The following is a 27,391-nucleotide window of genomic DNA, read 5'->3' on the forward strand; positions in this document are numbered from 1 at the left end:
CCTGGGAGGCCTTTTGTCGGTCCTAATCTGTGTAATGTTTCACTGTAGGTGCAAGAAACGCCTTGGGTGGTCTTTTCCACCCTTCTACACATCTGCCAGACAGTCTTAAGACTTCCCTGGCAAGCACTGACAGTTTGTGAAGACCCTCATAAGTCACTCCAGGGGGAAACAAATGGAACAACTTACAGTACACCTAGCCACGACACTTACAAACCTTCAGGCGGCCTATCGTATATAAAATATTGCCATTGCCAACAAAGTGATGGAATTCCAGAATTCTCTTCTTGCCATACAAGACAAGAAAAACTCCATGGTACACAGGGTGGCTTAAAAATCGCTGCCTACCAGTTTTCCTTTGGTTCATGCCAGGCCACTAGAACAGGACCGAAGGAAGGGCGACCGACATGTGAGAACCCAGAATCAGAGCATATACCTTCTCTGCCTGTGCCTCTAAAATATTCAGGAAGCCTAAGGGACTTTTAAACTTTGACCCACTGTCTACACCATTTCTTGAACCGGCCCCAGTTGTATAATATAGGAAAAACTAAAGTAGCTTTCATCTGCAAGAATTTGGATTGGCATGCTTTGACTTGGGCTTCCCACTGGATCAATAACAATGATCCTATCCTAGATGACAAAGACCAGTTTCTAAAAGCCTTTGTCAAATGTTTGTACGCAAAACATGGAAAAGATCTTTCCATAATGAATGAAAGGGATGAGGGAGGCCTGGTTGAGCGAGGACACACCCATCTCCAGATTAGATGGAGGGACAGCCCTTAGAGAGCCTTGGACATTTGAAGAAATAAAAACCCATGAACTTTCTCTTAGAGATGGTGTGTTTCTTGAGGCCATCAGTGAGCATAATCACATCCATGTTGTGAGATCCAGTGATGGGGTGCGAGATCCAGTGACAGGGTGTAAACAAATTTGCATCATATACTAGTGATTGGACTTCTACATGCAGAAGTTAAAAAAAAAAAAAAACATACTTTTATATTATTTGATGTTCATTACAACAATGCCACCCCCTTGATCAGCTGGTTTTATAATAAGGTCTGATTGGGTTTCAAATTCTGTGGCGCTAAAACCTCTCTTCCGAAAGGTGATTTGTTGAATATTTTGCAAATGCCAAAAATTGTATTGGAGCAATATTATCTTGGGAAGTAAATGTAGATCTATTGCTTAAACCTGTATCAGTAATAGGCCCTAATGAAACAATCACTAAAGCATGAATCAAATTGAATTATTCTGAAAAAATGTCCAAGTTCAACCACTATGCAAAGCCAATCTGTCTGACCAGAAGGGACAACATTCAAACCCTTCCCAGTAGAGCCAACTCATGGTGTGTCAAGTTCTCATTTGAGTTGCTATACATTGATTCTGCATATTGGTCGCTTGCCGTTGGCATGCTCACCTCCTTGTGTAAACATATGCCAGAGAATCCAGAGAGTGGCAAGGTCCACGAGCTCTGTTGCTTAAGAATCTTTCAGTCCAGGAGAGACCAAATCTTCCAAGAAGCCAAAAACAAAACAAAAAACAAAAAAAAATAAAGGCTGGGAGAAACCTACGAAATGGCATTGAAACCAGGAAAGGCCTGAAAGCAGTCTCGGGAGGATTGCTCAGGGGCAATGTGCTCACCTTGGAAGCAAGATGACACGGAGCACCACAGGTTCCATCCCTGGGTCCACAATTAGAATCCTCCGGGTATTAAGCTTGTTATAAATAACCTATTGTATCATACTGCTAGGGGAGGGGCGGGGTCTTGAGAAGTGAGGCAAACGTAAAAGGCTAAAGGAAAGTCCAGACTCTTGATCGAGCTATCCAGGGAGTTTTTATTAGTTTGGTTCGGATATTGTAGGGGCAGACACTTGAGAATAGGATCAAGACTGTGTGGCCAGGCTTAAAAACTTTTGATTAGCATAGTGTAGCCAGAAGAGGCTAAAAAGGTTTGGGGCTTTTCGGTTGGCTTCCTTCCTTGGAACAATTTTTTATAGAATAGGGTGTCCTGGAGGGGACTAGAACTCTTAAGAACACGTTTTGCTTCATGATTTGGAACAATTGACCTAAAAAGGTGTTGAACAGTGCAACAGGTCCCCTTTGCTTTACTCCACGCCCGACACGGTTTGCCTTAGCCAATCCTTCGAGGTATTAGAGAACACTTAGTTCATGTAGGTCAGGGTGGAAACTTTTCTCCTGCCTCTAGCAAATGGCTAGCGATATTTGACTTTTGCGAATAAGAAGTGGTGTGCTGTGTGTATGCATGTATAGACTTGAGGTGGCAAGTGACTTTTGTGCTGGCTAGTAGCTTGCAACTTGGATTTTCCTCCCCTGCTGTAGGTGCTTGATGCAACCAGTTTTTGGAAAACTGCAAAATAGATGAACACTAGTTGAACAAGGCCATTCAGGTGTCTCAGTCCATCACAGTCCACATGTTTTTTTGGGAAATGTAGGCAATGCTGCATTTCTATTGCGTGGACGTTCAGTTTCCAGTCCGTTTGGCTTAATTAGCGGAAACGAGGTCCAGCCAAGGCTGCAAAGTTTGTCATATATGTTCTCCCGAAATGTATGAACCTTAACAGAGACGTCAGTTGTCAGAGTGTGAGGACCTTGTATATGCAGATTTCCCAAGACATTCAGGGGATATATAGGCCCTGTCCCTCGTCTCTGAGGGGAACGCCTGGTAAGATCACTTCACAATGTAACGTTTCTGACTTTTGAAATTAAATAGGTACCCTTTTAGAGGGCAATCTGCATACAATTGGATGCACTTGTTCCAGCTCTTCTGATAGCTTTAAGTGACCAACGGGTATCTTATCAACATACGTCCAACAGAGAACGGAACAGTGTCTCCCCTGTGCTTGTGAACCAGGGGCAACGCGCTGGTCTTGGGAGCAAGACAACAGAGCACCAGAGGTTCGAATCTCGGATCCGCACTTAGAAACGGAACTCCGGTATGGCTTTAGGCACGTTATTAAAAAAAAAAAACAATGACATTTAAAAAAAAGATACCCACTCAGGGCGATCTAGGAAATGTGTAGAGCATGACTGAGGGAAAACGCAGTGTATTTCGGGCTATCTATGCTCAAACCCTGGGTGGAAAAAAACGTTCCTGTGGTTATGCGTGGTTTTGTATTTATACCTTTGTGAATTATTCAAAAGACCAATACTTTGGATGACTTCATTGTTTGGGTGTATATTTAAAACTTTAACTAAAGGCCAGCCTGTAGTTGTCATATAGCCTTACGGGTAGCATTGCAATTTCTTGTGGGCTGGTGTGCTCATCTATGTCACCTAGAACCCTCATTTGTTGCACTATGGTCTGTGCAAGTGCTTTTAGTTTAACCGGATATTGCAGAGCAGCCGGCAGTAGGTGTAGTGGAAGTGTGTGAGGGGGGCATTCTAAACCGTGTCCTACCTGATCCCCAAATAGCTGTGCTGCACCAAGAGCAGCCCAAGCATTTGCATATTTGTGCGCCAACTCTTCAGGCCGAGATTTGAAAATGCAGGTATAATGATTTCCTTAACCCTTGGAGCAGACGCACTTAGTGTGGAGGGCATTCCTGAGGTGCCGAGAGTCCTTTTTGTTTGATTGACATTCTATGCCAGAGCGGGGATTCAATGTCTTTGGGCTGTTGTCCCTCTTGTTGAACGGTCACAAACTATACCTCGTTACCTGGTAAAGCCTAAGCAGTGGGTGTAGTTCAACCTGTTTATAAGCCAGTGTATGTTTCAAGTATGGCTTGACTCATATTTTAAGGGTCGACCAGGAGCCCGCTAGAACTTCTCAATCACCGGGAAGCCTCATGGCAGGAATTATTCAGAGTGCGCAAAATCCTTCATTTGTAGAGCTGGGGTCATTTCTTCTCTGCCTTCTGGTCCTCCTTCACAGACGTCAAGCATTTGGGTCTTTCCCTGTAGCGAGCGAGATAAGTCGTCATTGATTGCATATTTTGTGCAGACTTGGTTTGTTTTATACCTCTAAAGTCATAGTCAGCAGGTCTAAAGCTAGACTGATCCCCCCCCCCCAATCCCTTTACCTCTCCACGATTGCCTGTGTCCCCCGTTTCCACTATGCTATGGTAGTGCATCTCTGTCCGTCTGATTTTGGCTCTTGTCCTTTGTACGCCTCTTCATGGATTGTAGGGAGACCAGGCCTGTGTGCGCTTCCTCCTCTTGTGACTTGGAGTGTTCCAAGCCCTCTACCTCATTTCCCTTAAGGGGGCATCTCTTGGTCTTTGTGACTTTTCTTAGTTCCTTCCGCAGGCATCACACCTAAATGGCATCTTTTAAAGGACTGATAAGTGGCTATTACAATTACATTGGTCTCTTTCCTTGCTCAATGGGTGGGGCTAATCATCCGTATACTTCTAATTTGGCTGGCTCCCATTTGTGCTGTGGCTAAACTAAGATGTGGGACAGCTGTGACAAACATTAGGACTTCAGATGGATGCTCCTTCACTGGCAAGTGGAAATCATCCTCTTACTCCAGGATTACGAATAGACCTAAGCACGCTCATTTTTTTAACACGAATGGCCATTGAGTCAATGTGGCTAAAACGAAATCTATAATTTTCTGGAGCCGTAAGAGAGGGGGTTGCGGCACCTACAACTAAGTGACGGTCCTATTGAGCAGGTGGATCAATAGGACTATCTTGGTCTGAAACAAAGCCTATTTAGAATATGTTAATTCAAAGTCTGAGCGAGCACTGTACCTCAAGCTTCATATAGGGATCCTCCCCATTGGCAACTGTATGTAATAGATGGAATTCATCTACCCCCTTCATATTGCCCCTTTTGCCTGGACAGAAATGAAGCAATAGCATATTTTGTGCGCATTTGTCACAAATTACTCTTACTGAGAAGAAAATAGTTGAGACCACTGTTCAGGGCAAGAGCGGTCAGAAACAGAGGGAGCACTGGCATTGTGGCTCAATTCGAGGGATGTTCTTGTCGTTTTATACATCAGGCAGAGAGTTATGAACAGACAGTAAACATATATACTGTTTCTGCTAAATGGCATTCTCTCCCATTCGCTGCACTTTATCCTCTTTATTAGGGTTTGGAGGTGAAATCTAATAATTTATTTGGGGGAATTTTTGCGTACTTCATGCTAGCATTTTTTTAACAGTTATGCCATAATGAATATCAATTGTTGTATGAGATAGGTTTACCAATGATCATACATTTTCCTTCCTTTCTAAATTGTTTATCTATGATTTCCGTTAAATTGTATTCTGCTTTTATGATACTATACTAGCGAAATAAAGCTAAATGAAATTGTCCACACTACAATCACAATTCATATGTATGGTGCAGTAATATTCCAACACATAAAACCAAAAAATAAACATTATACAACACCAGTATTAACATTTCCTATTACAAAAGTATAACAATGAACAGATCCAATACATGTACGTGTGCTCTAACTAGCCTCTCGCAGGACTAAGGTATCATTAAACTAATAACTTGAAAGAATTCTACCATTACAATAAATCATGAACTGGGGTTTCCAGTTAGACCACGCTTCCCAAAAGAATTCATTTTTATTTTCAAATAATTTACAAATGTATTAAAATACTTCCAGCATAATAATTTTATATTTAAATATTCCAGACAATTAAACCAATCCCATTCACAAGAATTCATTTCAAACTGTAGGTCTACTGTATTTCTACTAAATCATCCACTACCTTGCTGTGTATCCCCTGAAAACGTACCCACTATTCGGTTTTCTTGACATCAATCGATTTAAATCGCCTGTAAATAAAGGATCCAACAGCAAGCCGCGTCTTGCATAAACAAATAAACAAGCCCCAATTCCAAAGTTATGCTCTGGAAATGTGTGCCTTGTGGGAGAACCCCACCCCCCACAAGCGACCTTGTCATCTATAAAACCACTTAAAATCGATCATTCTTCCCAACATTTGTAGTAGAATTGGAGCGATGTAATGTTTATAAGCCATGTTCAACCCTTTAAGGCTGGAGCCTCCAAAATGATTAACAGAAAAACCCACATATCAATGTCAATATAGGTTTTGCTTCTAGACTACGGTGTTCACCTGAGGGATGAAGATAAGATAAAGAGGCAAACAAGATGCCAAGGATTTGGACTTTGGATACTGGCAGAAGCTTATCCCAATGACTGTGGCCATTCAAAGGTAATGTTTGCTGTGATGTTATGCCATAGTAATAGGACCCTGGTTTTTGAGGCATTCTCACATAGGGAGGTATCCCCCAAACTCCAATGTCTTTGATCCAAATATTCCGAGATCAGTCTCAAGGACCATCTCTGAACCCTAAAACGGTCTCAGTGTCATTTGCCTACATTTGACACAGAAGGTGGTATTATTCAGTGAGTAGGGCTGGAGGACACATGTAAACATTGAACAGTGGCAATAGGTAAGACCACAATGACACGCTGTATTGCGCTCACATTTGTTTTTAAGAGTTGGAGGAATTCATTTTAGCTTGTGTGCTTCTGTAGAAGAGACATTTCGTTGATCCACTGAAGGGCGTTTCCGGAGGTCCGCTACGTATTGGATGTTTGAGGACTATTACTATTAAACCTACCAGTGATCTTCATTCGTTGCTTTCAGTTACTACTTGTGCATGTCAGTGATTGACTGTCCCTCTTGAGGAAGCTCCTGAAGAATATTGTAGAACTCGAAATAATCTTTGCATGGTCTTGTTACCTCCCACTCGCAGATCTTATTTACAAAGTGAACGTAACCCATATGGCAGTAGCCAGCAAGGTCCTTAGGGTCAGTGGTAGGTTTTTGTGAACAAAGGGGTAATAATGCTGTGTTTTGGTGGGTTTATGATACTGCCAGGTATAGTGTGGATCCATTTATGAAATTGTAGCGTGTGTTGTGTGCTCATAAACTCCTAGATGCTGAACATAGTTCCACTTGCTTACTGAAGGCATTGATTTTTCTTGCTACTGAATCGACCGGAGCATGTTTAGTTCATTTGAAGTAAGAATTGCGCTTGTAGCGGCAGAAGCGCATTCTGGTTGGATGCTACCGAAAGGTACGAATTTAAAGGACTCGATATCTGCAATTGCCTGAATGATCTTTAAGAGCGTGACAACCTGACTCAATGCTTCCAGAATCCCATTTGTGAGATGCACCTTCTTGGCATGTTGAATGGTTGCACGGTCGCGCTCAGCGTTGTACCTGCTTAGTCACACCCCCGCCCCACAAACTCTCAGCCTTTAATTTCTCATGCTATAATCTGAGGACAGTTGTGCCCTTTCTTAAGCCAAACCACTCTTCTTGCTCGGCGACATTCCAAGTCATTCGCCCTTAAACTCTCACTCGGGCCCCCAGAGTGTGTCTCTCTCTTCTCTTCTCTCACCCCACCCAAGCATGCTAGGATGTGCTCACGAGGAAAGGACCTTACCTTTTCTGATGTACATGCGCGTGGCGACACGAAGCAATCGCTTGCCCAGCTCCTTCCGCACGGTTTTCAGGGTCTGGTGGAGGCACCTTACCGACTCCACATGAAGTGCTTGCAGGAGCTTCTTCTCAGTCTCCGTGCCAGCGCCTGGAGTGTGAAACCAACACAAGGATTGGGATGCCGCTTCATATCATGCCATACTGCTTTCCAACGTTTGCAATTTAGAGAAAGTGATATAAGCACATAGGGACTTTTGACACCATACTACCAACTTCTGGACTAAGCAACAAAAATGCATTCATCAAGTCTTTCTCTACAAACAAAAGAGCTTCGATTTGCAGCCAGTTGCTCTCAATGGTGTGCTCTGTTAGTGACCAAGTATGCATGCGTCCACATGGGCACATATGCGAGTTTGTGGGAGTGGTATTTGCGAAAGTGTACATGGCTGTATGGCAGTGTGTCTGAATAGCAATTAAAGTGCGAGAGTCTGGGGTTTGCGTTTACATAGAAGAAAACTGTTTTGAAATGGATGACAGATTATGGGAGTCTATTCATGTATATTAAACATGCTTATGTATAGTGTTTTTAAGTGTACATGTATCTATGGAACTTTGGGTCTTCCTACTCTGTATATATCGGGCGTCTGTAAGGAAGTGCATGTGTGTGTATTCAGGTGTCTGCAACCTTTGGCTCTCCAGATGTTTTGGACTACAACTCTCATGCTCTTGTACTATTAACTTGCTGACTAGGGCTGATGGGAGTTGTAGTTCAAAATATCTGTCGATCCAAAGTTGCAGCCCCTTAGTATATAGGAGTGTGCATGTATTCGAACACACATGTGTGGGTTTGGGATGGTTTTGGGTAGGAGACCATGCCTCTCTATGGGATTGTGCGCTTGGATTGTAGGCGCTACAATTTATGAATGCATCATACAATTTATCATTGTGAGTTCAGGACATAAGAGTTGGGAGTCTGACCTAGTGCAAGCTGAGCGAGCTCGAAAGAAATGCTGAGTGGGGAGAGCACTACGTTGGGGTTGGTGGACTCCAGATCCACCTGCTTGAAGAGGTCTATGCTGAAGGCCATCATGTTCTCCGCCAGTCGGCGCAGACCCTCCGGAGAAGCATCCTTCTCGCAGCTTTCATCTTCACCCTCAAGCTCGGAAGACTTGGAGGGTTCTCCTTCTGGATCAAACTCCTCCCTGGAGCTTGGCGCTGCCGGATGTGGCCCCTGGTCTGTGCCATTGGACTCCTCTGGTGCTGGGGCAGTGTGGCTGTCGAGGGCGACTGGTTGTGCGGCGGGATCTAGTGCTTCTGCAGGTTCCGGGGCAATGTCTGCGTGGTCTTCAACGACGGTGGTTATAAAGGTCGATTCATAAACTGGCTCTTCCAAGGAGTCCGCCCTTTCAGCCTCTTCGCGGGTCTGTGAACAAATGTGAAAGAACCACAAATGAGTGGCTTTGGCAGAATGTGTTCTAGTTTTCAGGTTTCACTCAGGAGGCAAATCAGTAAGAGTACTCGCCAATCACATAGTAATAGCATAGTTTGCATATATATGTTCATGTGAAAAGTGTATAAGGTTTTAATTGACCAATTGCACTATAAATGAAATGTAAAAAAATAGTTTGCATTGCATGCATTAAATTGCTGTCCTGGCACTGCATGCGAGCAATAGGTACCCTTACACTGCATGTGAGCACATGTTGACCACGTGCAGCATGCCATCAATAGCTGCCTAAGCACTGCATCAGATTTATAGCTGCCCCTGTGCCGCAACATGAGCCGCGGCCGGCCCAGGACTGCATTTGAATAGCTGCATTAGAAATAGATTTATTGTATGGTATCATCTGTATAGCACCTTTCGCCATTGGTATGGTGCCAGCGCACTGTAGGTTGAACGCCCTTGTGGGACCGAAGTCCAGGTATGGGGAAATTCGAGAAGTGCAAGTATGCATGAGTGCAGACCGGCCAGTATGAAGGGGAGGCCAAGTCCCTGCTAGCCACCCATGTCGAGCCGGCATGTGTGGTCCATATACCTCCCTTGCACTACACGTGAACAGCAGCTGCCATAGCGCTGCATGCCAGGTGTCTTTGGTCTAGCACTAGCTGACCTTGCACTGAATGTGTGGAGCTGGTGCTGCATGCAAAGGATATTGGGTGTAGCAATGAAGGTGAGCACATTCTGCTCTAACACTGCATATGGCGATTCTTCATCTGGTAGAAGGAGGAATAGCCTTGTTAGCACTACATGAAAGGTGTATGTGTGTCAGCACCTGGACGTTAGACAACACTTCTTTGCATGTTGGGGCTAGGGCCCCCACTTAAATGGAGAAAAAAATAAAGCACATCCCAGAATGCAATGCATTGTTGCAGAAAAAGCAGGCAACTTGCTAATAGTGGGACACATCTTATGCTGCTCCTGGCAGTTCTGAAAAATGCAATGCAGGATTATTTATTAAGCCCATCTGATCGTACCAAGAGTAACACACCCACCAAAAATCTTCTGTCATCTGCAGCACCCACACTTCTCCAACCAAGATTTAAACTGGTGTGTTTTGGTGGTACAAGTTTTGATGTTAAAGCTCCACTCCTCTGGAACTCTAGTCCTGTCTCCATAATCTTATGAACAATTACTCTTCTTTTAAAAAAGTCATTAATGCCCACCTTTTTAAGCTCAACCCTGACTAAAGAGTTCCTTTTTCTCCCTTGTTCTTTCCCGGTCTGATCTCTTTGCCTGTTGTTGTGTCTTGTCTTGTTTCATGTGCGCCCTGAGGCCTACGGGCATGAGGCGCGGTACAAATGTTAAAATAATAAAATAAATAAGTGTCTTAAACAAAATGTCTGGGTGTAATGGGAGCGCTCTAAAAGCATAAAGTTAGCTGAAATGTTCAGCTGTGACAAATACTGCTTTCCCTCCACCACTTTGGTTTAACATCCAGTGTGGGGAACAGCAGGTTGTGCACTGGCCGTGCGTCTCGCGCACTGCACTTTGGGGAGAGTGGCTCGACCTGTGCACGCGAGGAATAGCTGCCCTAGCCCTTCACAGGGGTGTGCTGGGAATTAAAAGAGGCCCAGGAGAGGTGTTTTCCAAAGAGGCCCCATATTACACAGTACCACAGAAAACAGCATCTTAATTGTATGTGCGGCATACATCAATATAAACAATCCTCAGGCCCCATGGTGCAGAGGACCACCGGGAAATCTCCCGACTTTCCTGTATGCCAGTCCACCACTGGCACTGCATGTACAAAAATGTGCACGCTGGCATTTTTGTCCAAGACTTGAGGATCCAATATGATATGCAACGAATAACTGAAATGGCACTTTATGCGAGGGCTACCCTTTCAAGTACTTCAAGGGGACACTAGCTGCTCTAACCGGCTCTTTAAGCTGACCTGCACCCCGCGGAGCTGGAACCCCGGAAGGGGTGTACTTTCTGCCTCAAGACAGCCTACCTGCCACAGTCTCCGCAGAAGGAAAGGATTGCTTTTTTTGGTTAAAATCTGAACCTTTCACAATAACTTATTTTTTTGTTTTAGTTGAATTAACCACTTTTTCAATTATTTACATTGTCATTTATATTTTCATTTTAGGTTTCACAGCAATTCAAGTGATCATACATTGGATAGTTGAATGCCAATGTGATTGTTATGAAGAACAGAATTTTCTCTGATACAAGAATAAAGATTTAGCTTTGTTGGTTCTTTGATAAAGCCATCACTCTTGATTCAACAAGGCACCTTAACAATTAAGTTAATGTTTTTTGAGTTTATATAGCGCTTCACACCAAAGCTCTTTACAGTATAACAATACAAAAGAAAGAAGCATATTTACAAACTTGAAACAAACCAGTGGTACAGTACATAGAACAATTTACTCAAAAGGAGAGGGGGTGGGGGGAGGGTGTTCCCGGATAGTCTTGACACGCACGGGTGTTTAAAGCATCCAATATAAGGGCATCAGGAGGAGGGAAAGGGAGGGGGTGCAAGTCAATTGGATATCAGGGTTGAGATGAAATAATGGAAGACACAAGCGTCTTAATAATTGAGCATAATTTGGTTATAAAGAACAATTCGGAATACAAATGAAATTAAAACATTGCTGGTCTCAGTAGAGTGCTCTCGCAAATGAAACAAAATTAAGTTTAGTTCACTCAAAAATTGGACAATATCAATAAGTGAAGTGTTGGAGGCATTAAATATTGCAACCCATGGGTCATCTTTCGTTAGTAATAAAAGATGACGAAAATGTTTGAAGAGGTAACGAGTTCTCACATCCACCAAAACTAAGCAGTCTATCATGAGGTGTCTTGTTGTTTCAATAGAGTTGACAAGTTTGCAATGACCACAAGACCTAGATGAATTAGGGAGGTTGTTATATGATGCAAGTTTGTCTTTTGTAGGGAGCAGATTGAATCGAAAGCGTAGAAAAGCGTCTGCATATTTTCGATCTGGGAACTTGATTAGGTATTGAGGTAACAGTGACAGCACGTTATTGGAATGAGCCATTTTTAACTGCTTGGTAGGAGATGTTTTTCTCATAGGTACTAATCCAATCTTGTCTCCACAATTTAATCTTTGCTTTGTCCACAGACTCAAGTAACAAAGATCTAGAGATGTCAGCCTCTTGGAGGATTAGAAGACAATTTTTTCCATTCATGCAAAGGTTTGAAATTTGGTGTCTGTATGATCTTTTTCAAGATGGGGAAACAGATTTGCCGATGAATCAGAGGAGATAAGGCATTTTCTATATGTTAGCATTAGCCATGAAACCGATGCATTCGGAGAGACAAGACCAAGCTCGTATCTAATGAGTGCGATAGGGGTGCATGTAGGCACCGGAAGAATGTGCTTCCAGTAAATGCCCTCCAAGGTATCCCACCTCACAGCTTTTGGGGTTGCCCTAGTTTGGCTTCCGTATGCGATTATTGGTATGACTTTTTGTGTATCGAAAATTCTAGCAGGTAGAATAGAAAATGTCCCATAATTTAACTGGAGTGCTTTGCCTTGTATTGCTAATAATCTGATTCTGCCGGAGAGTTCACCCTTTTAAGGTTGGTCCGAGGGGTGCGTATTTATATTTATGCCAAGATATTTGAATTTGTGTATTTGAGTTAAAGAACACTTTCCCAATTTCCAATTGAATTTATAGTTTGTCAAGGGTTGCTGGTGTTGAAAAATGAGAACATTGGACTTAGATGTGTGGATTACTAAATCATTCTTTTGGGCGTAATCAAACAAGGCAGTATGTTTCCTCTGTAGACCAATAGGGGTCCTGTCCAGTAACATGAGATCATCGGCATATAACATAAGATATTTCATGATCACTCAGTTTTGGCGAAAACGAAAGTACAGAATTAAAAGCAAGGTGTATATCGTTATTATAAAAGTAAAAATGAATAGAGGCAAACGGACAACCTTGTTGTAGGCCAGAATCAGTTTCAATTGGTTGGGATAGCAGACCATTGGTTGTCAGTTTGACTCTTGAGGTATTAGAATAAAATTGGTAGATTACAAATCTAATATACAAGGGACAATTTGCATCTAAAAGTTTGTGCCATAAAACCTGCCTCAAAACCGAATCGAAGGCTTGCTTAAAATCTATAAAAGCTACAAACACAGGTTGCTTGGTTAAAATGGCTTGTTTTATAGTGGACAAAATTAAAAGATTTAGTGCTGTTCCAATGCCAGATACAAAGCCAGATTGGTTTATGTCCATAAGGTGGTTTTCTACAAGCCATTTTGACAAGTCACATAAAACAAACCTCGCAAAGATTTTGCCGGGAGCATCTAGTAAAGCTATAGGTCTATAGTTATTTGGATTAGACCCCTCATCTTTTTTGGAAATAGGAATGATGACCACCTGTTGCCAAGACAGAGAAATTCGAGTTGTTTCCATCACCCTCATGAATATAATTTCCAAGAGGGCAGCCCATTTCGCTGGAATGGTTTTTAGTATAGCATTTGTTAATTGATCAGGGCCCGGAGCTCTTGAGCTTAATTTTTTTTATTATAATGAGTGTCTAGGTTGTCGAATTTAAGTTCAGTTAAAACAGGATGATCTGTGAAATTTACACTTTGTAAGAAATTAGATTTTAGCAGAAGGGCTTGATAGTGCGAAGTCCACATTATCTCTGAGATAGGGTTCAATAGAATAGATCTATGAGCATTGGAAGGCACGTTGTTAATCGCTCATATTTCTCCAGATGACTTGGAGACTAGGGCTTTCAACATGAGTTTAGCTTTCTCCCGTTTATGGCGGAGTAAAATTTGTTTTGTTTTATTTTACTATTTTTATTTGAATTCTTAAATATTTACACAGTTTAGCGGTAGGAGTTCTTAGGGCACGCTTCATTTCTTTTTTGATGAGAGAAATGGTTATTAGTCGAGGATATTTGCGAACGAATGTTGGTCGAGTCGATCCACAGGTCTCTTGTTTTAGCATCATGATGCATTCATTATAAAAATTTTGCGAAGAAGATGGTGACTTTAGGTCAGATTGTATGATCCTCTGGTGGAGTTTCAATATTTGACCAGGGAACCATTTGAGACGAATTCCAGCATTATTTACATCGAGATTAAAAGTGTAGTAAGCTGAGTTTTGCACACTGTGAGGCACCCAGCAGACTTTAATAATATTGTGGCCGCTGAGTTTGGTGGATAGAAGCTGGAATGACACTATCAATTTGTTCGAATCAGCAGAAATGTACACGTAATCTAGAATGGATTTTCTCAAATTTATAGTCCATGTGAGATTTGGAGGAGTCTCTTCAGGCGTGGAACCATTTAACATGAGGAGTTTTCTCGCATTCATTAAATTCACCCATTTTGAAGCTCTTAAATTAAGACCAGTGTTGGGAGTGGAGAGGGCGTTAAGGTTAAAAGCACCTGCAATTATTGTGGTCTTAATGTCAGGTTCAAGCAAAGATTGATTCAAGATGTTTTCAATTTTGTCAATGAACTGGGGTTCAGTAGGAGAAGTTGGATTCCAATAAATATTTATTAGGAGACAACTTGGGAACAAAGGGCAATGTGTTAATAGACAGTTTCTCAATTTGGATGTCTGGATAGGGGGATGGCCATGCCACGAGAGATGACAGTCGCTGCAAATTCCAACTAAAAGACCTGCGGCCGGGCGCCCTCTCTTAGGTTTTGAAGCTTGTACAATTTTAACTTGGTGGTTTTCCCAAATTGGGGCTGCTCGCATCAAAGTTTCTTGTAAAACTACTATACCAAAACTATTTAGATCAGAGGTTTCAGTAGAAAGTAGATGGGAAAACCCCCTGGTAATCCAGGATGCTAAGGAGCAAACGTGGTTGATGTTCAAGGGGTTATCCTAGTGGGCTGCCAAATATAAATGGTCTTTCATCTCATTTCTAATCCAGTCCCATTTGGATGGAGGGAGTTTGTTGCTAGGTCAAAAGTCAAGCTTACATGTACAACAAGCCACTTCATTATAGCCATTGGAGACTATGGTTTTCGAATTTGAAGTTGAATGAGCCTAATTCAAAAGGAAGAGTCTCTGATCGGAGGAGGAGGCAAAAAGGCTTCGAGACAATCCTTTGGAGAATAATTCCTGTCTTTGGCTCCACACTAGATTTTTTACAATTAGTGAGCGGATGGTAATCACACTAATATCTTGCTGGGCCGGAATTGGGTACCTCACTGATTCGATGTCACTAGAATGTATCCGTTTCAGTGAGGTAATGGAGTTGAAGACCGTAAGGATAGTTGTGCGATTTGGAAATGAATCAGAATATAACCTATCAAGCATTGTGATACGAATGCTCTCATCTTTCAAGACTAGGGGATTCGGATAATAGGCAGCGGGTCTAGGGTCATCATGAATTATGTCTGAGGGCATTTGAGAGGAAAATCTAACCGAAGGTCCTGTCTTTGAGGAAGAAGTTGGGTTAATGCCATCAGTTGTCGGCACTTGGTGTACTAAATGATTTTGGACCGACTTCGGCGGAATGCTAGGCATGATTGAGGAAGATGTAATTGATGAAAAAGCCCCGTCTGATTAATTAAACTCAGAGGCGATTCAGTGCGCCTTTGATCTAAAGTTTTAAAGGAGCTAAAGTTCATGTCAAAGTTTACATGGTAGGTTGGTAACAACTGGCGTTTATTACGTGAGGAGTCGTGTAAACCATGGTGAACATCCTCCACAATAGAATTATCATTTGGATACACAGATTCATAAGTTGATCATGTGTATTGTTCAAATTGGATAGATTAAGTTCCTCACAATCACTCGCAGATACATTACATACAGGATTTACAGAGTCAAGCTTCTTACCTTTGGAGAAACCAGGAACCGGATTGGGAGGCTTGGTTTGAGCAGAAGATGCCACTGGGAGAAACCATGAACTGTATTGGGAGGTTTGGTTTGAGCAGAAGATGCCACGCGGAGAAACCATGAACCGGATTGGGAGGCTTTGTTTGAGCAGAAGATGCCACTGGCAGATTTGGATAATGATCAACGTGCTGCTTGTTAGTCTCATTAGACACCTGCTCACACGAAACATGTTTTTTTATTTTTAGTTGGTGAAGTAATATTTTTAGATTCTTTGGTTTTTCTTTTATCAATTTTCTGATTGCGATTGGCATCATTGAAATTATGTGACATGCGTTTTCTGTTGCCTTTTCTCCTCTGCCTACTATTGTGCGATGGTCTAGAAAAAAAGAGGTTTTTCTATAATTTGGATGTCAGTTCAGCTACATTCAATATCAGTGTGAGGCATTATGGGGGAGTGAGATTGTAGTCGAGTTTCCACCCCTGCCTCACCGATCTGTGATATTTCCAAAGGTATTACAATCTGATGTTCTGGACAGGAATTAGGCTGGTCGATCTATTTGCAGCAATCCAGTCCAATTTATTATGAACGAGAAGCAGCAACTCATTTTGCGTGGCTGATACAAGGTCCAACACTTCAAACAAATTAGTTAGAGTAAAGATGCTTGTATCGATAGCTGTTAAGGCAGTTTCCAGAGCGGGTTTGGAGATTGAGGGAAATCCGAACGATGGACGAGGAAGAGGTTTCGAAAATGAGGCTACTAACGACGATTCTGAGCCACCAGATGAGATAATATCTTCGGGAGCATCGGTGGGGTATAGCTCTTGGGATTTAGAAAGAGCTGAGTTGTTTGCATCATTTTGGTGAGCGGTTTGAAGAGAGAGAGCCTGAAACTGAAGGATCTGTTTGGGTGGAATAGGAGACTGGTAGGGAGAGAGGAAGAGTTAAGTTATGGTGATTAGATAGAGGATGTGAAAATTGACTACGAGTTTCATTTTTATCGTGTGAAGGTCTCGCAACCTGCGAATATAGAATAAGCGGGGCACGAGTTTGAGAAGGTTGCGAAAGGTTGATAGCTTGCGGTTCCATTGAGAATTCAGGTAGATAATTTGGAGTATGGAACACTTCAGCATTTGGGGAGCTAGATGAGACAGAGATGCAACGTTGCGTTGTTGCGGCAGAAAGAAGGGACGGCAGATTTGCCGCGATTACACCAGGTTGATCAGAGACGCTGGTGAGTTAGAACACTGGAGGCAGTGTTTAACGGCTGTGTATTTGCAGAAGCGGCACCAGTAGACTCCGCATTCAAAAGAAAATTTCGAATGTCAGGTGAAAACCTGATGTTTTTCTTGGCAGCAGACCCTGGTTTGAGCAAGCCTGAGTTTATTGGGGATGTTGCCAAAGTTTGGCGTTGAATTAAGTGACTCGGAATGCGGGGCATGCCGGCGGTGAGCCAGTTCATTTTGATGAAGGTTTTAAAAATGGAAAAAGAAAACATAACCACGCCAACAAAATGTCAGCATCAAGCTTACGTCAGTGGACGAGTCAAGATCCACTTCCCTGAAAGAATTAAGTCTTATTACAAGCCAGAGGAACTCAAATTGCAACAATGAAAAGCTCAAAGCCCAGCCGACAGAGTAACACGCTGACTCGCTGCACCGCGACTCAGAGGTCAGCAGTCAGTACTCTGCGTGTACTCGGCTGGGTGTGCGCGCGCAGGAGCTGAATAGATGAAGGGAGCGTGGCCATGGATCTAAATGCAAAAAAGGTTATATTAATTACTTGAAGAACACAAGTAATTTACAATGGCAGTTTAGATTAAATAAAGATCCAGTAGGTACACAGCAGGGTCAAAAGTCCAGTTTGGTTGCAGTTAAGGCATAAATCCACAAACAGAGGTTGAGCGCGAAGTAGCAGGGAGCTGTGCAGACGTGCAGTCAGTACTCTGCGAGTACTCAGCTGGGTGTGCCAATAATAGGTGTTTCACAATGATGAAATGTACAAACACCCATAACAAATTAACAAGTAATTATCAATCACTACATATGCCACAATCAAAAAAGGCTTCCATCGCCTCTCTGCCTCACGAAAAATCAAGGTCGCACATCTGCCCCCTTCCCCACAGATGCGAGCCAACATATCAAAACTTATATGGTCTTTCACAAGCGAGGGGAGTGGGCTGATGTGCACTTGCATTTTGTAAGGCAGAGAAGAGAGAAGCCTTTCCTGAAACTGGCGGTGTTAAAGTTTTACTGTGTTTGTGCAGAAAAATGTCCTTGCACAAAGCCAGCAAAACTTTAAAGCTGCTACTTTCAAGAAAGGCTTCCATCGCCTCTGTGCAAATTGTGCTTTAAAATGCACTATTTGATAGTTGCTCCCCATACCAGACCTTGGGGGTAGGACAGTGGGGGCGGAGCCTTTAAGTTTGCCACGCAAAGATTCTGAAGTGGCCCCTGAAATCATCAGTTAGCCGCTGCCCCAACCTGAAAATTCATGTTTGGTTGCGCCCCTGGCCACAATGTATTCCATAAGGCTTTGAAACACATAGATCATGTAATCATTCATTCCTAGAGAGACTCTAAAAGTCCACCAATTAATACAACTGCTTTAAAAGTACAGTTACATTTGAAACCAAAACATTATTTCACCATCCTCCCCTGTCCACTGACAGATTCACACAGTGCCCCAGAGACTGCAGCAGGGGTGTGTTGTAGACCAGAGGAATTGGGGACTTGCAGTAACAATATCCCACCAGAAGAGACTCTTGGGCCTATCAAATACTCCCAATGTACACACGGAAGACTCAGCCATGGGGCAATGTTTACTGTCTTTATTCTCCAAGAACAGACTGGGATCAGATAGGAGAAATCTATTCTCCAGAAGTCTCAGTTTGAGCATGAGTCACCCAGATTTGTACCGGGGTGACATTGCAGAATCAATTCCACTCTCACAAACGTATGAGATACTGGTATTTGTCAGATTAGACTAGGTATATATATTCTGCCAATTCGGGAAATAACCATTATAGACCTTGTCAGGTGCCTAGACCCACGATCATCCCCAAATGTTCCAAACTACACTGTTGCAGGGTAGCAGGAAGACCATTGGCACGTTTAACATTTTAAACTATCTCAAGGAAAGAGCTTCTGGATTGGCTAAAGCAGGTCCTCCCATGCCTGGGTCCCTTTCCGGTCATAGATCTCATTGTACCTTTTCAAGGTGATGGGAAGGAATATGGAGGGCTGTGTGTCTCATATTCCTGCCACTGGTCTGATCACCTAAGCTTGAGAGAGTGCCTGCAGGTTACAGTTTTGGTGGGCAACACTTGCATTAGTTCTTCCTCAGTTTTGCTGGGAACAGCTCCATTCCTAGCACGAGTGAATAGGCATTGTCTTGTTCTGCTCAGTCCCATCTGAGAGGACCGCAAAACGAAGCCCTCCGGTCTGTAATTATGAGGATTTTTAGTCTGACTTCTTGCAGGTGGTTCCTTGCCTCGGGAACCAGGAACTTTCCACCCACCCCGGTCTTTGGCTGTGAACACCAGCTCTGCACCTCGTGCTGCAGGGATCATGTCTCCCCTTCCATGTATCTGAGGCCTATCTTTCTGTCCCGATTCACTTCAGTCGGCCTATAGGTCCTCTGTGTGTTCTTATGGCTTTCTATAGTTAGTTGCAGTAAAGCATATGCAAGCTTGGTCCACGTATACTTGTGCTCCTTGCGGGATTCCCCCTAGCTAAATATTAGCATAAAACAATTATTTGAGTGCAACAGTCCGTCATGTGATCTAATCACCTAATGCATGTTTGTGCATCTTCAGGAATGGATATCTGCTTTGTGTCCATTCGTTGCTATGTCACTAATTCCATCATCACCATCTGATTTCACCGTCAGTCGACCTGATTGATTGCGGAGACCTCGTCAGGGTCAGATTGGCCCCTTTGCCTTTCGGCCCGTGCCCGGGCCGAAATCATCCCTGGGGAGCAGGGGCCGGTTTCTGGCCATGCCTGTGCTGGTTTGGAAAAAAAGAAATTGGAAAAAAAAAATGTTTTCCAATTTTATTTTTCTTCAAAAAGCCTTTCATCCCTCTTAGGTCGATGAGTACCAACACAGGTTGGGTGATATTGTGCTATACAATAACATTCTCATTTGGCCTTGGACGTCTGCTTGCATTCACAGTAATTTAGTGTACTTCGGTACAATGCTATTTGATGCCACTTCCTGTTTTGTCAAGGGGTGAAAGGTCATGTTTCATCGCTTCCCGGGATGTCACTTTGGGGTGGGGGTCAAATGACATCACTTGAGGCGAGGGGTGGGCCACCTTTGTTTGGGTGACCGGGCCTATTTCTTGTTCCAGTCCGACCCTGGACCTCGGTCTCCTCGAACCCATCCACTCGATACGGTTTAAATGAGTAGTGCTTGTCTTATCTGTGTGGTAGTAGATAAGTCAGTGATTGGCCAAAAAAGCGAGTTACACCTTTCATTCCTCATTCTGCGAGTTGACATTCACATAGGGGTCATGAGAGCCATTCCTGGGATCCTCTCTTCAGATGAATATTCGATGACTGGAGGCACTGGCACAGAAAAAGGAGCAGACTTGACACATTAACATTTCAGAACCGGCCTGCCTACTCTACGGGATTAGCCAGGAGGCTATGGGTTTTAACGCTCCTCTTGGGGTTTCTGACGCGAAACTTCCAGGATTCCAATGTAGTGATGGCCAGTGGCGAATGGCTGTCAAATGACCGGGATTCACCCAAAGGCAGCCTTTAAAGCTGGAATTCGGTCCTCTGAAGAGCCCACGTTGGAGCCAAATACCTAGACTTGTATAATGGCACACTATACTTGGGCATCAGTGGTCTGAGCCCCAGTACCACGATTTCTGTTTTTTTCTTAAAACCGCCTTCAGCCGAAGAAAGAGTGGAAGAATCATCATTCAACTCCCCCCTCGCTAGTATTCGTTTACTGAAAATCTTGCAGATGGATTTGAGAAGCAAGGTGGGGCGATAAGTTACCAGAAACAGCTTTGCCCCCCTTTTTTTGGTTTTGGCATTGTGGTGGCACAGCCACCAAAATATCAACACCATTTCTGCAGAGAAGAGGGAGAGTAAAGGGGTGCGAGAAAATGCACGGTGTGGTCTCTGGCATGATCAGCCGACACACTAAATGTTATTTATTGTTCCATTACACTGATGTAATCCAATAGTGGCTTGAAATCTTTGAGATCAAAAACTAGAATATAGGACAACTAAGACCAATGGTTGTAAATATATATACAAGAAACATATTTTCTCCCCATGTGTGCTTCCCCCTGTGCTGACGCTCCGCCCTTGCACGGTCACCCACCTCTGCCCCTTGCACTGTCCTGCATTCCTTACATGTTGTACACTGAAAGCTGGGTCAGCAACAGTACCCAGGATCATTCATTGGATTTTGTTATTCTGCCTTGTGTTGCCATTTATTTCTTATTCCTCCCTCCACAGTGCTTTCCTCAGCCCCGGTGCTGCCCTACATTCCCTCCCATGCTGTGATTTCATACTCGCTGTGCCGTCATTCCTCATTCCTTCCCTCCATGTTTAATGTAAAATGCAATAAACTACACACACCAAAATGATTGGCTTCTGAAATGCTAGTTTATAATTGGGGATAATACTCTCAATATCCAAAATATAATTTAAAATCTTAAACAGAACATAAGCCAATATCACCACTTGAGACTTGCACATGCCAGTTGGTATACAACCCGAACAAGATTTTATCCATTTAATCTGCATGCTTACCTCCCTCAACATAATAGGAGGTATCCAAAAACCCACTGATCTGCCCTGCCCTTAAGACTGTCCTACATTTCTGCAATGGATCCACTGTCTCAGTACTTTAAAGCTCAGGGCTACTATAGAGAACAGCAAAATCATCCTCCCAGGTACCTCTGACAAATGTATTCTCCACCGGGGTGAATAGTCCCTCACTCCCAGGGAACTCGTGCTCAGAAGGAATTAGTATTGTTGGGCTTAACCATGGCCTCTAGACCTAAAAGCCCTGCCTTTTGACTCACCTTCGTCATTTGGACCAGAGCTCAACAAGGTTTTCTGATCTCATCAACTTCTCCAAGGCCATCAACACCTACAGCGCTTTTCTATCGCCTGATTAAGACATTTCTTTCCCTTTCTACACAATGTCAAGCCATGAATAATTAGGCAATGGCCAAGGGTAATTATTCGCCAAATTATTAACAAGATTCACTATAAGAAGGGTACAACTTTGGCTGATCATATCTTCCACCAACTCCACTTTTCTTGAGAGGTTGAGAGGAGCTGGTGTTACCCAATAACGACCAACAGTGGCAGTAATACTCTATATAAATGGGAGGTGGTGGTGGGACAAGAACTCTTGGTTTGCCTTTGCCCACTTAAAGATTTGTTCATTACTTTTTCTGGCCTTCTAGATTGTGCAGCCTCCTTCCCTCCCTTTTCGCGCTCTGAAACACTTAAGCGCAATACAAATAAAATATCATATCATATGGAGACACCCAAGAGTTGAAAGTCAACTTAATAGAGAGGGGATCACTTTCTACAGACAGTTCCACCTGGAAATTCCAAACCAAGCCCAAACACGCAATAAAACAGTTGGTGCCCCCAAAGGCGAGTCCTGCCCGGACATCTTCAGGTAATCTGCCATTCAATGCTCCCATATCAAATGTGATAGCCCAATGCTTCATTAAAACGCCCACACCATTACATTTATTATATCTGCATGGACATGACATATGGGGGACCCATATCACTTGCGATCATCTCGGGCGATCATCAGATTTCCCTACCATCTTTCTGTTAAAACCACCCATTATCTTGATGGTCCTGTTTCCGGTGATTTTATCATGTCTCCCACATCACCTCCATTAAGTTTGGACTGCCCAATGACCTCCAACCCTTTATGAGAAATGATAAACGGCAACAACATCCATTAAGGAGTCAAACAAAAATGGCAAGTGCATTCAGGTAGGCACTATCAATTTGCTACTAGTTAAGCTTGCGCTTGGAAACCCAAAAAAGTAGCCCCCTCTTAACATGTGAATGGATCGCTAGTACACAAGATGCAACATGATACGCTCTGCAGTGTGGGGCTATTGCACACTTCTTTTGAAGGGCAATAACATTGGCCCCACCGACATAAGACTGCCAATCCACAGATCCCAAATGGGAGGCTACCACAGCAATTTCCCAACACAAGATAGTAAACACTTTGCCTTTCCCTTCAGTCATCAACATCCGTTACTTATTTATTTGCCCAAATGGACTTCCTGCGATAGGATTTCGCTGACTCCCTCCTTGAGAATTCCATTCGACTAGGGGGAGACACTGCAAGTGCAGGTATGCATGCCATCATGGTATTCAAGATAACAAATATTTTAACATTGCAATTTTGGACATCTCTATAATGTTGAAATATTTATATCTTGCCGTTATGTAGACATGTCTTTCGATGTTATAGACAGGAAGGTAGGAGCATTATTTTGGAAGTTTTATATTTTCTACATAGCAGTTAGTACATGGTTTTTGGGTTTACTTTTTTTATGCATTTTTCCTAGATCTTGATCCCAGAGGATGGACTTTAGTCCGAAATGCATTGGACCTGTTAGTTTTCTTCAGTCTCGTGAATAAATCCACCATTGCATTTTCTTTCCAAGGAAATCTTTGTCTAGATAACAATTAATGGACTCTCAACATCACTTGATCTTCAGATTTTGATAATTACAACAAACTATTGTATACATTACATGTGTTACACATAAGAGGTCCTTCTAATTTGTATTAATTATCCAGTCAATAATCCGTTTTCATTATGAAGAGGTGGTTCCATATCCTGTCGTGCTAGAATTCATTTTAGTTCCAGGTGGGACAGAGGGGTCCTATTGAAGTATAGTAATACTTTGCCCTTTATTGTGATAAAGTATAGTCCGAGGTTCCCATGCAAGATGTGTTCATTAGACTGTGTGAAAGACGGAGGTGAATGTGCAAGCCTTCAGGGGCTATAGGTAGAGGTCTGTCCTTATGTATGCAGTGACAGGCACTCTTCCCTCACATTATGCTTACCAGGAGGCTATGCCATACTCTTTACAACGCTTTATTCCACAGTAAGGGCACCTCACATAAATCCAAATAATGGAATACCAGTAACTGCTGCTCCCTGGTTTTCCAGTGTAGATACATTACTAGCCCTAAGGGGATCAGGGATTCTTTTTTACCAGACTCCCCCCCCCCCTCCCCGCGCCACCCTGCAATCTGCCAGTCAAAGCAGACTGTAGCACTAACTTGCCTTTCTGCCAATTCTGTGTAGCAGGGGGGGCTGAGGGCATAGGGGATGTGAGAAACTGGACCCAATGACTGATGGGCATCCAGGAAGGGAACTGAGTGCTCCAGGATCGAGACGCCAGAAGGAGAAATTCCAGCCTGGCACACCTGGCAGTGGAGCGCAGAGAAGACCACGCCAGTAGGGTTGCTGGACACCTGCAGCACTCCCAGCCAAACAATCGGCAGAAAGAGTAGTGCAGGGCAAAGAATGGCGATCAAGTTGAGGAGACCCCAAATAAACTGTCAATGAGCCATCCGATCATCGACCTCCCAGACAGATGCCCTGGGGAGTGGTGTCGCGGGTGTGTGGCAGGTGTACATCTTGCTGATTGGGTCCAAAGCCCAACACCGCCAGATCTACCAGCGGAACAGCATTTGGACAACCCAGAGAGGCATAACGGGGCAGAGGGCGAAACCCAGGACAACAAAATGGAGGCCCGCAAGAAGGGCTTCTACCCGGGGCTCTTTAACGGGGTAGGCCATGAGGTCTGTGCTCTCACGAGATCACCAAGCACAGTCCTGGGAGGAGTCCACAACACAGTGGCCCTATGACCAACCATCAAGAAGAGAATGGGCCAATAAGATACCAGCAAGGGCGGAACGGGGAAGCATAAAAGGCTGTGAGGAGCACTCGGTCTCAGTTTCATGGCAGGAACCAGAGGAGGAAGAACCAGAGGAATACACCTGGGAATATGCAGCCTGGAGACAAAAGACCCACATAAAGAGGATACCCAGGAGGCACCATCCATATCCAGTGAACTCTGATTTGAATCACCCATACTAAGGAAAACTATTTAGTTGCTTGGCATTTTGCCCTGTGCAGTTGGTAGTCTGGCTCTTCTGTACACTACAGGGGACAATTTATTGATTTTAATTTATTACATATGTATAGCGCACAAACAGCCCTAGGGCATCGAGATGCCGTTACTTGTGGGGAGCTTCTTTACAGGGGAGGTGCAGGTGGGTAATGCAGTTACATGTTGTACATCAATACATTTGAGTACAGGTTATAAATACATTTTGCAGTTAACAGGGGATGCATTCGGGGTGGGTGTGGCGTACATCAAGCAAAAAGCATTGTTTGGATGGCTTTGCGGAAAGCCATGAGTGATACCTCGCCTCGAAGAGTAGGGGGTAGGGTATTCCAGTGTGAAGATGCAAGGTAGGGGGAAGCTGGCACCACCTGCTCACTCTTTTTACCATGGGCACGCGGAGCATGTTGGCGTAAGGTGTTCTAGTTGGCCTTCTGGTGGTAGAGGGGTGGATTCTTTGCGATAGGTGCAAAGTGGTGGATGCACTTGTGGGTCAGTGTCAGTGCTTTGAATAATATTCTCTCTTTTATTGGGAGCCAGTGGGATGATTTTCTGGCAGCCGTGATGTGTTCTCTTTTGGAGAACACATCACAACAATGGTGTTAGTCGCTACTCTGGTTGAAATAGCCCCTAAGGAAGAGCAATTAGTCAATGCTCTCTGGAAAAATGCAAAGACCCCACCGCCCCACTGAGCCCTCCGCACCCGTTGGACTTTGCTCCTTTCTCTAGTGCTCTAACTTTTTATTTTCATTGCTTAAAGGGCAGACCTAGTTGAAGATCAGTGGAGCGCTGTACAGAGTGTGGGTAGCCAGCATTTGGGCTGCCATCAACAGTAGCACAGAACTGTCAGGTGTGTGCATTGGAATTAGTTCTTGGTCAGGTAGAGAAATTGGAGAATTGTGGGGGCATTCTGAGCTGACACCGGGCTCGAGTTCCAGAGGGTGGGTGCATGACAAGGAGGATCGTTTGCGGGTCCTTACTCTGTCAAAATTGTCTAGCTTGAGACACCGTCAAAAGAAGCCTTTAGTAGGTCTGCAATGGACCGTGTGATGGATTACTGGTTTGCTCATATCCGCCAGCTCTCTCGGCAGATCTCAAAACAGCCCTTATGATCTTTCACACCTGGGGCCTACCCCAATGCAGACTGTATGACCACCAAATCATTCAAAAATGCTGCATTACCACTTCTACCTCCAGATTCAACTTCTTCATACCCAATGATGAGACAAAGATGCTGAAGCATAGGCTGGCTTAATACGGGTCCAGTCTGTGAATAGGTTGGAAGCAACCCATCTCTGGGATCTCCATCCGGTAAGGCACCAAAACTATTCAAAATCTGTCACAAGAGGTGATCATTTTATAAGAAGACTTAAGACGACCCCGTTAGGCCTTCGTCAAAATTCAAAAGATGTTGCCGGTCCTTCATAGCACTGGGCTGTACCTTGGGGCAGCCCGACTACTTTCTTCATCTTTCTTTTGGTTTCAGTACAAAAGGTCTTTCAGCACCACGCGCTTGCCCAGTATGGCCCCCAATAACTGCAGTATTATATGCTAACAAAGTCAGAGGCCCACAGATGGCACAATTAATGAACACCTCAGTGCACGAGTTAGGTGACTCTTTTCACATCCAAGATAAAAATGGTAGAAATACTCAGAGCCCTGTACTGCTTGCATTCTGTTTACACCATCTGCCGCCCACACCTAATCCTGGTAAAGAAATTTTAAAAGGGCGAGGAAGTGGTAGGCGGGTACGGTTGTCCGAGACTGTCTGCAACTGTCTAGCAATCGGACATACCTCAACAGTTTACAAGCCAAATCAAATAGAAAAATGAGACCTCCTAATCTTACTCTTGAGTGTGCAGAGTAGTCCACATTGGTAGCGGCCCACTGTGGAACCTTTATTCAAGTGCCAGCTCAGTGGGGCACACTGACTCATCTCGGTTCATTGGTTCAACAGCTTGCCACCCTTAAGCTGCAGCCAAGGCGGAAGCTAAAGGGGCAATCCCCTACACCCTGAATCTCAAAGGCCTGCCGATCCCCCACACAACCGCTCAAGCCAGAGAGCTTTCCTAGACACCATATGTTAGGAATTGCCACCTGTCAAGGGTGCAGAAGCCATGTTTTTAAAAAATAAAATAAAAAATAAAATGACAGATAATTCCATCTCCAAAATGGTTATCTGCTAGCCAGACCTCCCTCCCCCCCTTTGATAAGCTCCATGCCAAAGGTATAGTGCCATGTTTGCTGCTGCATCAGTCTGCTGATCTGCAGCGCCTGCTCTCCAGTGGCACAGAGCAGGGTCAGAGGGAATAGGTGCCCTTTCGAGAGCTGCTGTGATTGCAATGCCACTGTGATTGCAATGCCACTGTGATTGCAATGCCACTTCAGAGTAGAGGCTGCATTTAAAGTCTGCACCTCTGTTCCAAAACCACAGGCATGAGGAGTTACTATTCTGGTGGCAGTTCAAACTTTAAAAATAAAACCATACCCGAGGTTAGGGTATGGTGGATAGTAATTCACATAACTATAAAAAGC

At 43.7% G+C, this 27,391-nt stretch overlaps 1 protein-coding gene across 2 annotated transcripts in view; it reads right to left on the reverse strand.

Annotated features, from left to right (window-relative positions):
• Positions 1-27,391, reverse strand: part of SERPINF2 (serpin family F member 2) — a 236,873-nt gene that overhangs the window by 20,589 nt on the left and 188,893 nt on the right. For both annotated transcript variants that reach the window (XM_069615370.1, XM_069615369.1), the window contains exons 5-6: positions 8,379-8,823; positions 7,405-7,548 (exon numbers count right to left, since the gene is read on the reverse strand). In XM_069615370.1, the coding sequence (XP_069471471.1) occupies positions 7,405-7,548; positions 8,379-8,823 (589 nt within the window). The remainder of the gene's footprint in view (positions 1-7,404; positions 7,549-8,378; positions 8,824-27,391) is intronic.

The sequence above is a fragment of the Ambystoma mexicanum genome, chromosome 9, assembly GCF_040938575.1.
Source record: "Ambystoma mexicanum isolate Mex_15411 chromosome 9, UKY_AmexF1_1, whole genome shotgun sequence".
Classification (NCBI taxonomy): Eukaryota; Metazoa; Chordata; class Amphibia; order Caudata; family Ambystomatidae; genus Ambystoma; species Ambystoma mexicanum.